Here is a 14,353-nt window from a genome sequence, read left to right as displayed (position 1 = left end):
GGCTCTACCAATTTACAATCCCTCTGAACAACTGCAGAGGTCCCTTTTCTCCACATCCATAAAGTATTTTTGATATGGCCATTCTAAGGTGATATCTCATAGTGCTTTTAATGTGCATTTCCCTAATGACTCGTGGTATTGCACATCTTATTATGTCCTTGGTGGCCTTTTGTGTATCTTCTTTGGGGAAATGTCTATTTAGGCCCTTTGACCATTTTTTAGTTGAGTTAGTTGTCTTTTTTTTCCTAATAAGTTGTATGAATTCTTTATGTATCTTGGATATTAAAATCTTGCCAGATACATGGTTTGCAATTATCTCTTCCCATTCTGTAAGGAAAGGAAATTTGAAGTATTTTTTGAAATCCTTCTACATGCCAGGCTCTCATGAAGGCACTGAGAATAGAGCAGGGAAAAAGACCAAATCCTTGCCTTTATGGGAGTTAAATTCCAGAACATCAACTATGTCAGTTCCCTCTTCACAAATTTGGTTGCCCATTTCTGCAGCATAACATTGAAAAAAGTTTTTTTTAATTTATTTTATTTTATTATTGGAGTGTAATTGCTTTACAATGTTGTGTCACTTTCTTCTGTACAATGGAGTGAATCAGCTATATGTATACATATATCCCCTTCCTCTTAAGCCTCCTTCCCACCCTCCCCACCCAACCCCTCTAGGCCATCACAGAGCACCCACCTGAGCTCCTTGTGCTTTATACCAGCTTCCCACTAGCTATCTGTTTTTACACATGGTAGTGTATATATGTCAGTGCTACTCTTGTAATTCAGCAGCGTAACATTTAGCCTTTTGCTTAAATCAAACACACCTACTACTTGCTGTTTCCCAAATCACACACATTCTCACTTCCTTTCATTTGCTTTTGCTCAGTCTCTCACCCGCCTGCTTCTCTGTTCCTCTGAGTGGGCCAGTCTGACCCACGCAGGACTGGTGTTACTACAGGGGGATGCTGGTCAGCAGCCAGTTCTAACTGGCTGATGCTTGTGCTAGACCAGTTATTCACCGTTTCACTGTTAGCCCTGCACCCACCCTTCCAGGTGCAGCTCAAGCCTCTCTGCAGCCTTTTCTGGCTCCTTCCTGTCTTCAGTGATCTCATCTTCCTGTGAACTGCTGGTACCCACGGGTTTATCCCACTTATTTCACAAAGCTCACAGACTTTCTTATGACATCTGACATAGAGTTGTTTGCATTTTATTTAAAAAATTGACTTAGGCTTTTGTCTTTTCTTCCAAAATAGATAACATGCTCCTTGCACAACTCAGACACTAAATCTGCACTTTGTAATTGATCAATGCATCAGGCTGGACTCAGCATCTCATAACTGTCTGCTGGGGATGTGCAGTGGAGAGGGAGCTCTCTGCTGATATTCTGTGTCAGTGTGCTTGTCTTTAAGCAGCTCCATCCTCCAGGGCCTTCTTCTGCCCCCAGCTCCTGTCTCAGAGCCATCCCCCATCACCTTTTCTTGTGGGGCATTGCCATGCCAGCACCCCTTAGGATGCTTGGCTGGTTTTCTGCATTAAGAGGACAGTGGGGCGTCCTGCTTGCCAGCCAGTTTAATGCAGGCTGACATTGCTGGCACACTGAATTAAGGTGGAGGAGCCGGCCGCCACGGAGAAGAGCCCACTCCTATGGAGGTTAAAACAAGAAAATGGCGGAGTGCAGAACACCTTTATTTTCAACTTATATTTAGATGGCGAGAAGGCAGTACTTAAGCCAGGGCAGAGGATGAGCTCTGATTGTTAATTGCTAAGTGAGGTGCAGTATTTTAATTTAACCCAGTCATTTGTAGAACTAGGCAAACGAGGTACATATTCTTTGCTCTTGCCCATGATACAAGGCTGAAAATTTGAGAATTAATCATTTTTGGATGTTCCAGATTTGTCATTTTAAAACTGTGACTCCAGTAGTTTTTCCCCTCTGGGTAGAAGCCAAAGGAAAAGTGTTGTCGCCTTTTACCTAAGAGCATGTGACTACAGAGTCATGACTACCATATGGTAAAGCTGGTTTACAGATTTACTCAAATAACCCCCCAATTATTTAACAAATTTTGAATATTTCACCGTAGTTTGATGGTCTCGTCAGCTACCCGAGCAACTAACTTCGAGTTTTGCAACAAGCGTCTCCATGGAGTTCCATAAGCATTTACTCTTCCTATTTTTACTTTCCAGTAGTATTTCCTATTTCAATATTCCTGCTCTAATCCTAAAGTCATGTGAGCATAAAGCAGAGTACACCGGTGGAACTAACTTTCTGGCTGTAGGGGCAACAGTGATGCATCTTGGGTAATCTTTTGGAAGTGAAGTGAAAGTGTTAGTGACTCAGTTGTGTCCCACTCTTTGAGACCCCATGGACTGTAGCCCACCAGGCTCCTCTGTCCATGGGATTTTCCAGACAAGGATACTGGAGTGGGTTGCCATTTCCTTCTCCAGGGCTTCTTCGCGATCCAGGGATTGAACCCAGCTCTCCTGCATTGTCGGCAGATTCTTTACCATCTCAGCCACCAGGGAAATCCTTTGGAAGGAAAGGACAATTTCAAACGTAAGAAGAATAACTCAGTTCAGTCACCCCATTAATCAGCTCTTCATTGAGCATCCACAATGTGATGCACTGAGCTTACAACCATGAAGTTCAAGGAACAAGGCAGGGGTTCACTCCTCCAACTGAACATTTCAATCTTTTGGGAAATGTTAAAAAATATAGATGCTTAGCCCCACTCTGTGGCTCAGTGGTAAAGAGTCCACTTGCCAGTGCAGGAGACATGGGTTCCATCCCTGGGTCGCGAAGATCCCCTGGAGAAGTAAATGACAACCCACTTCAGTGTTCTTGCCTAGGAAATCCCAGGACAGAGGAGACTGGTTGGCTACAGTCTGTGGGGTTGCAAAGACTCAGACACGACTGAGTGACCAAACAACTCTACCATCTTTCCAGGCAATTGTCATCTTGGGTTGAGTACCTTTGGTATAAAGTATAGTTTGGTGCAAGGCAGTAGGAGTCTAACTCATACCTATTTATGGACTTACATCTATTACTCTGACTTTTTAGCTCCTTACACAGAAGCCTATAATGCATTTAAAGTGAGAGGCGTGGACAACGTAACTATCAAGTTTAAAGGAGGAACAGATAGTTAGAGGCTGGAGATAGGATTCGAATCTATGCTTTAAGAATAGGTACACTATAAATAAACATTGATGTGAGAACAGGACATTTTGAGTGGAAAACTAGCATAAACCTCACCTTAAGTGTGTAAGCTCAAGGTGAGAAGGTGTACGTGCCAAGTATTATCTTGATATTAGTTTGAAAATTGTGAGAAATCAGGTGGGCCTGCATAAGAACTTGGGCCCAAAGATCTGACTTTGAGTTCTATACTACCACTGAGTACCTTTTCACTGACAAGGTATTTCACTTCTCTGAGCTCCAGTTGCCACCTCTGCTGAAAATGGGACAAGAGTTCTGGGGTTGTTTGGAACCAGTGAGGAAATATGTATACAAGCACTTGATAAAATCCAGAGCCCTACGCAGTGCTATATGTTTTATTATTGTCTTTGGGAAGGGAAGGTATTGAGTAGAGGAGTAATGTGTTAAAAAATTTAGTCATTCATCCTGTTCATAAATGAATACAAGAAATAGCTAAAAATAAGCATTCATCATCACTGAGTTACTTTATGTCATTGTGTTTAGGGATTGGAGGCTCACCTTCAAAAGAGAAGGGCCCCCTAGCTGCCCACCATGGCTGCAGAGGCTGCACCAGACAAAGCGGGAAGTGAGTATCATCAGCACTTACCTCGCCACTCGGCGACCGGTGCCTAACAACTCTATTAGTTATGAACTCCCAGAGTGCCAACTTTATTGGCAAACCTTTAAGAATCCATCTCATTCCCTTTATTTAAATGTAACCAACTTTTGAGAGATGTAGAGCAACTCGAGAGATGTAGAGCATGTGTTGCTCTACATATATATTATATTCTACATATATATATATTCATCTTAACTGAATAGACTGATGTGGTCTTCAGTAGTCATGTATGGCTATTAACGGCTTGAAATGTGGCTAGTGAAAGTAAGCAACTGAGTATTTAATTTTAATTCATTTTACTTTCAATATAAAACCTGATAATTCAGTTATTGGAACACTTTTAAGTACATTTGGAGCAACTTGGTTGGGCATGTGAGTCTGTTTCTAAGTGGACATTTTATAAATAGAGATAAAGTATTTCTGATATAAATTTGGTGTCTGAATTGAGATGTATGTAAGTACAATATACTTACAGGATTTTAAAGACAGAACAAGAAAAAGAATGTAAAATATTTTGTTAATTTTTAATATTGATTAATGTTAAAATGATAGTATTTGTATATGCTTTATTTAAAGTATCCTATAACAGTTATTATATGTTATTAAAATTAATTTCATCTCTTCGCTTCTGAAAATGTGACTACTAGAAAATTTTAAATTAGAACTGGGGTACACAATATACTTCATTTAGAGCTGCTCTAGGTTTGGCTTCCCTGGTACCTCAGTTGGTAAAGAATCTACCTGCAATGCAGGAGACCTGGGTTCGATACCTGGGTCAGGAAGATCCCTGGAGAAGGAAATGCCAACCAACTCCAGTATTCTTACCTAAAATTCCAGAGGAGCCAGGCGGGCTACAGTCCGTGGGGTCTCAAGAGTCGGACATTTAGCCACTAAGCCACCACTGGACTTGGCAACATTTCAAGTAATCTTAAATTTAGGCTTATGTGGCCTGATTGAGAAACGTTTGGTGCTGAACATGGAGCTGGGATGACTAAGATTTTCTGTTTTGTTATTACCTTCACTTGGCTCCTGTACCCAGGCAGTCTGTGATATAGGCCAGTTGACATCTGTCCAGGGTTACAAATATAGAGTGCAGTGTGAATCACTTTAACACTCTTCCTATTTGGATAATACAGCACATTTTTAAAGATGGAAAAGGAGGACAATTAAGGAAGTGGAGGAGGAATGTTCTTGAGCTTAATTTTGTCTTTGGGTCATGCCCGTAATTACTTAAATTAGATTTGAAGGGTTGTTTCTATGAGCTTGGAATTCCTCTACATCTTCTTAGCAACCTAACCCCAGTCTGAGAAATACTACTGTAGTGATTTTTTTTGGGGGGAGGGGTAAATTGTAAAGTCTCCCTGAGGTACATAAGAAAGTTATTAATCATTTATTGTTGCAAAGAGAGTAAGACACTTTGCTTAAGGAGAATATAATTGGGGAAGTGAGTAACCTTGTATCTATAAGAGACAACAGAATGCCTTTAAGTTAAAATTGAACAGTTGAGTCTTCATGCAGTATGGGTTGTGGAAAAAATTGTTGTGTGTAGATTTTAGGTGATGAAAAGCTGTATGCCACTTGAAATTTAGATTTTGCTTGGTTTTAAGATTCTTTCTCAAAAGAAATTAGAAATAAATTTTGTTTTCTTAAGAGTCATGGAATTGAATGTGAACTATTTTATTGCAGGTGTCTCTTAGGGCATTTCTTCACTTTCTAGTTTCTACAGCTCTGCGTAAGAGCAAGTTAAAGGCTCCTAGTTCTAGCTTCCCTCTCCCTCTCCTCCTAAGTTTCTCTGGTCCCCCAGCCCTTTGTTTGTTTTGTAATTGTTTGCTGTGTGTTTGTTATTTTTAGCCAAGGAATTTTTTCCTACAAAATAAAACTTAGGAAGAGCTCAGATATGTAAAACAGATAAAGTCTAAGCTGCTCTGAGTAAAGAGGAACCCCCAAGGCAGTGAAATTGATGAAGCACAACTTTAAAACTGCTGCCTGAGTCTGGATTTGATTCATTGTGTTATTTCTCTTGGGATACTTCCTGTTTTAAATCTTACCTCTATTAATACAATGTAAAAAGCCTTATATCTTTAAAGGGAAATTCATACTGAGTGAACTGGCAACAGCAGGTGTTAGTGATGTATGTTGGCCTCTGTGACAGTATGATGCTAAATGTCATGATACTCATTTTCAGTTTTTCTGGTATTAGGCTCTAAGCCCCTGGAAGGCTGGCATACTAAGTTGTCTTATTTATTTCAAGGTGTTTAGCACCAAAACAGCACCTAGGACTTAGTAGATGCTTAGAAAATATATACTAAACTGAGTCTCATTGAATATGCGTGCTAAGTTGCTTCAGTCATGTCCAACTCTTTGGGACCCTATAGACTGTAGCCCTCCAGGCTCCTCTCTCCAAGGGTTTTCCAGGCAAGAATACTAGAGTGGGCTGCCATTTCCTTCTCCATCATTGAATGTGAGTTAGTGCTTTTTTGTTTTTGTTCAGTCGTTAAGTCGTGTCTGAGTCTTTGTGACCCCGTGGTCTGCAGCATGCCAGGCTTCCCTGTCCTTCATCATCTCCCGGAGTTTGCTCAAACTCATGTCCATTCAGTTGGTGATGCCATCCAACCATCTCATCTTATGTCATCCTCTTCTCCTGCTCTCAATCTTTCCCAGCATCAGGATCTTCTCCATTGAGTCAGCTCTTTGCATCATGTGGTCAAAGTATTGGCGCTTCAGCACCAGTCCTTCCAATGAATGTTCAAGGTTGATTTCCTTTAGGATTGACTGGTTTGATCTCCTTGTTGTTCCTTGAAAGATTCCCAAGAGTCTTCACCAGCACCACAGTTTGAAAGTATCAATTCTTTGGCACTCACTCTTCTTTCTTTGCTTCCTTCTTGCTTTTTTAACACCTGTGAAATCAAGCACAGGTGTTCAGACACTGACTCTGACTACACAAGCATGGGGGCCTTAGCCATATGGCCATACATCTTTGTGCAGGCAACCTTCTTAGTAAACTGTTGCGAAGTCTCTGAAGAATGCAGCCTGTTTGTAGGAAAAAATGGGAATCCTGTGATTAAGGGCAGTTATTTTGTTATGATTATAAGAAACACATGTTTGTTAGGCCCTTGGTCTTTCTGGATGCAGGAAAGACTTGCTTAATGAAAGACTTGCTTAATCAAGAGATGGCCAGTGGCTCATTCTCTGTCATTGTTTCCATAATTAGATCTTCTTCCAGTGTCTTCACTTCAAATTAACTAGAGCAACTATACAGATTCTATAAAGCATTGAGAGAAATCTGAAGTTCTATGAACTATTAATCACAATAGCATTAAACTGGTGATATATGAAGAGTGAGTTTAAAAAAAGATAAAATAAGTGTAAGAAAATATTTTAGGCTAGTGAAATCACTTGGCATTAGAGATTCATTTTCTTTCTTTATGGTGATATTAATATTTACACTCATGTTTTATATCAGTTTAATATGACTGTTTCAACCTCTTCATGAACTTTATCATAAAATATTTATTATTACTTATAATGACTTTTTATTGCATTTTTGGGGATTTAGTAACTTGAAACCAAAGTATGAAGAGATTTCATTATTTGCAAACCTATTCATGAATTAGTTTTGGATAAAAAGGACTATAATAAAACCAGATTCTTTCAAACTAATTTAGAAAGTTGAAATTTATCTTTGTACTATTGAAGTAATGAGGATTGATTAATGAAATTATAAACACTGTTGGGTAAAATTTAGCCCAATGATAGTAAATGATACAACTATAACTACAGTAATAATAATTGGTCACATTTGAAAGTTTATTATGTGTCAGGCCCTGTGCTAAATGCGTTGTAACCCAGTCCAATGTAATCTTCAAAACAATTCTGTGCAATATGTATTATTATTATTATCTCTATTTTGCAAGTGAGAAAATGAAGGTTTAAGGACAATAAAATATAGTTCATGAACAAATTGAAATTCAGAGCAAAATAGTACAACTCAGGAATGAGAGCTCTTAAAAATCATTTTATATGCTGTGGATATGTATTTTCAAATAGAGCTTTAATGACAGACTTTTTTTTTTTTAACAGAGAGGGAGGAGACCTTGACAGCTCCCTTTTAATAATTGAAGTTATAATGCACACTTGAACATGTAAAAGCTGCATGCTTACATACTTATCCCATTGAGAACAAAGAAACAAAAGCCTCAAAGATTATTAACTGGATGAATTCTTAACATCAAAGTTGTTTAATTTGTTTCAATTTTAGATTCATTTGTTGAACATATACTTATCCTTGGATATTATAAAGATAAAGAACACACTATCTTTGCCTTTTCCAAGGCTTTGAGATATGACTTGTCTTGTGATGCCTTCAATATTTAACTCTTTGGTTCAAAGGATACTTGTTCGTACTGTGAGAAGATCATAACAGCTGCCTCAGGACCTTAGATGACAATGAGGGGCCAGGGCCGCTCATTTGGAGTCAAGCTGCCCATATCTTCGGTAGGACGATCTCTAGATCTGTGTGAAGTCGTTCTCATCTGGTGGTGGCTATCCTTCTCTGCCCCTTTAGGAAGATCCCAGGCCTTGTTCTGATGGTGAATACTGAACACACTGGTCAACAAGGAACCCAGCGAGGAAGAAAATGCTGCCTTGGGAATTTAAGCTCTGCTGTCAAAGGCTAAATTTTAGTCATGAAAGGGAAAGCAGAATGGCTCTCTCAGCACATTACAAGAGGGGCAGAATGATTGCTGGCTTGACATGAAAATGTCTTACTCTGTTCAGGATGCCACAGCAAAATATCATAATGTGGGTGGTTTATAAATAATAAAAATTCATTTCTCATGGTTCTGGAGGGTGGGAAGTCCACGATCATGGCATCAGCAGATTTGAGGTTTGGTGAAGGCCTGCCCCCTCATTAATGGCTGTCTTCTCACCATAACACTCACATGGTGGAAGGGGCTATCTAGTTCTCCAGGTCTCTCTTATAAGGGCACTAATCTCAGTCATGAGGCTCCACTCTCATGCCCTAATCACTTATCCAAAGCCCCACCTCCTAATACTATCACATTGGGCATTAAGTTTCAACGTATCAATTTTGGGTGGATGTATATACTCAGTTTTAGCAGAAAATGTCAATGAAATGTGAGTACTCCACTAGGGTGACCAGCCATACCTCAAAGGAGTCTCCAGAACTCACAAGGACTGTGTGATAATTAGGAAAAGTAGCAGATGTGTTAAAACAAAAACAAAAAAAAAAAAAAACAAAACCCCAAACCAAAAAGCAGCAAGCAATTCTGGAGATCAGCACCTTGTGGGCTTCCAGCATGACTGACTTTAGAAGGCGTTTGGCCTCCCTGTGTCTCAGAGCTTTCCCTGAAAATGAAGATGAGATCATCTCTAAGGTCTTCTGTGGAATGAAAATGCAATGGCTTTTATGAATATACATTTTCACCAAAAACTAATGACTTAATCATTTTACATATTAATATATGAATATTGTTTGTCATGTATGACACATGACAATATTGTAATTATAAGTAGTTGTAGGGGAGTTTTGATTAGTTAGAGGAAGGAAATTAAAGGAGGAAAGGTTGTCTTGAGAGGGGAAAAAAAAGAGGACAGTTTGTGGAGTCACACCTTGCAACAGATCACTGCCTTTGCACTGGGACCTAAGTGGTCTGGTTAGAAGCCCCTTCAAAATAGATTTCAGTTGAAATTTGGTGTAAGAGACAATTTTAATTCCGTAACTCCTATCTCTTTGATGTGAGAATGGTGCATCCTATGACTTTGAATGGTGAGATTTATATGAACCATTTTGTGATTTACATGTGACTTTGTGTTCCAATTTATTTGAAGAGTATATCCACTTCTTCACAAGTGTGTGCATGAAGTCTTGGCAACTACTTTTGCAAAGAAGAAAAAAATCCATCAATCGTTGTCCTTAGAAATATGTAGGCAGCCCTGAATGTGAGCAGATACAGTGGCCAATGTGGGAGCACAGGGAGATTTGAATTTGGTGATGACTTTACATACTTTCCATGGGTAAGAGAAGGTGGAGGGGAGAAGATAAGGAGCAAAGGGAGATGCCCTTTCTTTAATAACTGCAGAGTGACAGCCTCATCCCAATGATGGGATATCTTAGTCGATGCTTTCTCTCCTAACCCAGCACTGTTAAAGTGGGTTAAGAGTCTAGCCGTTCCTCCCATTCACTGCTTGGATCTCCCTCCTCAGGATATCACTGCCCCAAAGTAACAGTGGCCAGTGGCCCATGAGTCTGCATGGTGAAAAACAAGGGGAAATTTTGTGAAGGAATAAAGGGTTTACTCCAATGTTTCATTATGAAATTTTCAAACATATAGCAAGCTTGGGTTGTAGGCCTATGGGTATTCCTTTTTTTTTTTTTAATTTGGAATACCCATAGGCCTACAACCCAGTACTCACTGCTCATATTTTACGTTATTTGATTTATCACATATTTATCCATCAAGCAACATACATAGCCTTAGTCAGAATTCAGTATTTCTAAATAGTTTTCTTTTAATGTAAAATGTAGAACAATGAAAAGCAGAGATCTTAATATATATTCACTGAGTTATGATAATGTACCTGTGTAATCTACTGTGTATCAAGATATAGAACATTGTCATCTCCCTGGGAATTTCCTTCATGTCCCTTCTCAGTGAGTCTTGAAGATCACTGTTCTGGGTTTTTCTCCTATATATTAGCTGTATTTCCACTAGAACTTTATTTAAATAGAACCATATAGTATTTGCTTTTTTGACATAATGTTTTTGCTTATATAACATAATGATTTTGAGATTCATTCATGTTGTGATGTATGTCAGTAGTTTGATCCTTTTTTGTTGCTTAGTAGTATTTCAGTGTATGATATACCAGTTTGTCTGCTGTTCTCTTGTTGATCCCCATCTGGCTGTTTCCAATTTGAGTCTATTAAGAATATAGCTGCTTGTGAGCATTCTTGTACAAGTCTTTTGTAAATATGTGTTTCATTCTCTTTGGAAAATACCTAAGAGTGGGATCACTCAGTCACAGGGAAGGTGTATATTAGGTGTATATAAGAAATTGCCATAGCTTTTCCAAACTATCCTATTTTGCACTTTCACTGATGACACATGAGGCTCCAGTAGGTCCACTGCCTCATCAACATTGGCTGTTACCAGTCTTTTTAATTTTAGCCATACTGGTGAGCATGTGGTTGTGTCTGCTATGGTCTCAATGTTTGTGTCCCCCTAAAATTCATATGTTGAAATCCTAATGCACAATGTGATGCTGTTATTGGGGGTTGAGGTCTTTGGTGGGAGGTGATTAGGTCATGATGAGTGCTTATATAAAAGAGGCCCTGGGGACCTTCCTACTCCCTTCCACCATGTAACGATACAAGTAGATGTCTTTGACGAGGAAGAGGGCCCTTCCCTGACCATGCTGCCAATCCTGATCTTGGACTTCCAGCCTCCATAATGGAGAGAAATAAATTTCTGTTGTTTACAAGCTACCTAGTTTCTGATACTTTGTTGTATCAGCCCACACAGACTAAGGTAGTATCTTATTATGGTTTTAATCTGCATGAAGATGGAGTTTCTAAATGCTTAAAATTTGAGTAGGTGAAAAGAAGAGAGAGAAAATCTTGATCCTATGGTTACTTAAAGGAGGTATTGTTAAAGAAATGGGGAGCATACTGGCCAGACTGAAAAGCTGATTTGATAAGTAATATATTGAAATTTTTCTGTGTCCAGGGTAAGAGAAGAAAGCCAAGAAGCACTTATAAACATCAAAATCAGCTAACAGTAAAGGAAATATATAAGGAGGAAATCTTAGACAAGACTAAATTAAGATGATATATTTTATGTACATGCTATAGAATTCTATACATAGCTCTGGGTAAAATGAATAAGAATCTTAGGAAAATAGTTATCATTATAATGCTACCGACTTGAAGGTACATATATTTTTTATTTCAGTGCTGTTTCTACTCGGAGAAGGCAATGGCACCCCACTCCAGTACTCCTGCCTGGAAAATCCCATGGATGGAGGAGCCTGGAAGGCTGCGGTCCATGGGGTCGCTGAGGGTCGGACATGACTGAGCGACTTCACTTCCACTTTTCACTTTCATGCATTGGAGAAGGAAATGGCAACCCACTCCAGTGTTCTTGCCTGGAGAATCCCAGGGAAGGGGGAGCCTGGTGGGCTGCCGTCTATGGGGTCACACAGAGTTGGACACGACTGAAGTGACTTAGCAGTAGCAGCAGCTGTTTCTACTAAATTAGCTTAAACTTTTGAGTTTTATTTTTCAGTTATAATGTTATCAAGTTATAAGGTAAATACTCTCAAAGAAATGTACAGTCATATTAATTAGTCATCAGATATAGAAACTTGGATAGACTTACTAATAATTTTCGTATTCAAATCATTTGTGTCTTCTATATTTCAAAGCTTTCAGAGATATAGGAGATTTCAGTTCTGTGTGTTTTCTTTGGTCTCCCTGGTTAGGATAATCTAACATTCTGACCATTGTAAGCTAATTTAAGTAAAATATTACATTGAAGGAACATTATGTTAACTTTTTTTGCATTATCTTATAACATCCACTTATATAATTCACATTTTATAATATCCTGCAAGATTCATAACTTTCCAAATTTCAGTTTCATAGTTTTGCCATTTTTGGTTAAGAAAGTACATTAATTACATTAAAAAAAGTAAACCATTTCTCTGTTTCTATTTCAGGTTCTATATTAGAGATTCCCAAGCAAGATTTTTTTCAAGAAGCAAAAACTCTCATTGCTCAACATTATAAGAAAATAAATGAGGTTAGTGTTTTGAATTTAGCTAACATCGTATTTTCCAGGAAACTAATACAATTTTTGTATACTACAACAATTGTTACAAATGATTGCATGAACCCTAATAGATTTTGAGCAGAAGAGAAAATGAAATCCTTACTAGCTATAAAAATTGATTTCATATTGCATTTAAAAATAAAAGATTTTTCAGCTCTACAGGTTATTTAATTACATATATGTTCAGTTTGTACATTTAATTTTTAATGTTTGCTGTTGTTGAATTACAATGGAAGTTTTTGGATTAAATATCTCAAATAAAGATCCCTCTTTAAACACTGTTGGATGAAGCTAAACTAGAAAACACACTGAGATGTGTCCCTCCTGCGCCACCAGCATGACATACTTACCTGTATCTTTTCCACATCACTTTGTATTAGGACTGTGTACCAGTCTGATTGTTCCTTGAGGGCAGTGGCTGTCTTGTTTGACTGTTGCATCCCTAGCAATGAGTCTTGTGCCTGGCTCGATAAGTAATTGCTTACTGGCATAGACTGGTAGGGAGGAATGAAAGGGAAAGGGGTGGCAAAGAGATAGGAGAAAAGGGTACAGGATGAAATTTTGGAGGAGAGCACCCAGAGAGGAGATGGGAACTTTGGGGAGCAGTGGCTGCTGTGAGGATGGCCCTTTGGGGAGACAGGTGAGAGAAGGAGATCTAGGATGGATTGCTGTGTGCCACACTGTTCTCTCTTTTGAATATTTTTTTTTTTTATGTTGGACACATTTTATTTAGTTAGTTTTTAATATTTTAGTTACATTTGGCTGCACTGGGTCTTCCTTGCTGCTCGTGGGCTTTCTCTAGTTGTGGTGAGCAGGGGCTCCTCTTTGTTGCGGAGTGTGGGCTTCACGTTGCAGCAGCTTCTCTTGCTGTGGAGCGTGGGCTCTAGGGCTCACGGGCTTCAGTAGTTGTGGAGTGTCGGTTTAGTTGCTCTGCAGCATGTGGAATCTTTCCAGACCAGGAATCAAACCTGGGTCTCCTGCATTGGCAGGCTGATTTCTTTTTTTTTTTTTTTAACTTTTGCTTAACTTTTATTAATAATCACAGTGATATCATTGTTTATTTCAAATACACAGTATGAATTGAGGAATAAACCATAGGAGTTGGAAACACAAACCTCACTTGAAGTGAGCTCAAGCAGTCCTGAATGGTTCTGAACCATTACAAACTTACTTTTGAAGAAATGCATGTTGCTGAACCTGCATGTTGTTGGGGGCTGTCTATGTAAATGGGAACTCCCAAAATTAACTTCCATGTACAACAAAATGTTTGTTAAAGGCTAGGTAACAAAATCATGCTAATATGAAAAGTTGTAAAGCAATACGTTTCTTACATCATTGTTTCTTTGTGAATTTTGTTCACTGAAGAGTCAAGTAGTGTACTATAACACATTTTTTTTCTGTATATAACTTTTTGTTTTGTCCTGGTCCTGGTGCTTGCAATTGACTTAATCTTTCCCTCACTTTTTAAAAATTTTATTTTATTTTTTAACTTTACAATATTGTATTGGTTTTGCCATATATCAAAATGAATCCGCCACAAGTATACATGTGTTCCCCATCCTGAACCCTCCTCCCTCCTCACTCCCCATACCATCCCTCTGGGTCGTCCCAGTGCACCAGCCCCAAGCGTCTAGTATCTTGCATCGAACCTGGACTGGTGACTCGTTTCATATATGATATTATACATGAAAG

The 14,353-nt window shown here is 38.8% G+C and overlaps 1 protein-coding gene across 1 annotated transcript in view; it reads left to right on the top strand.

Annotated features, from left to right (window-relative positions):
* The window catches only part of IQCM (IQ motif containing M), a 488,337-nt gene that overhangs the window by 74,186 nt on the left and 399,798 nt on the right, over positions 1–14,353 (top strand). The window contains exons 2-3 of the mRNA XM_044930386.2: positions 3,695–3,776; positions 12,549–12,631. Coding sequence (XP_044786321.2) covers positions 3,743–3,776; positions 12,549–12,631 — 117 coding nt within the window. The 5' untranslated portion in view covers positions 3,695–3,742. The remainder of the gene's footprint in view (positions 1–3,694; positions 3,777–12,548; positions 12,632–14,353) is intronic.

Source organism: Bubalus bubalis, chromosome 17, assembly GCF_019923935.1.
Source record: "Bubalus bubalis isolate 160015118507 breed Murrah chromosome 17, NDDB_SH_1, whole genome shotgun sequence".
Lineage (NCBI taxonomy): Eukaryota > Metazoa > Chordata > Mammalia > Artiodactyla > Bovidae > Bubalus > Bubalus bubalis.
Note: the sequence above shows the minus strand (reverse complement) of the source record. Positions and strands in the feature narration are given on the sequence as shown.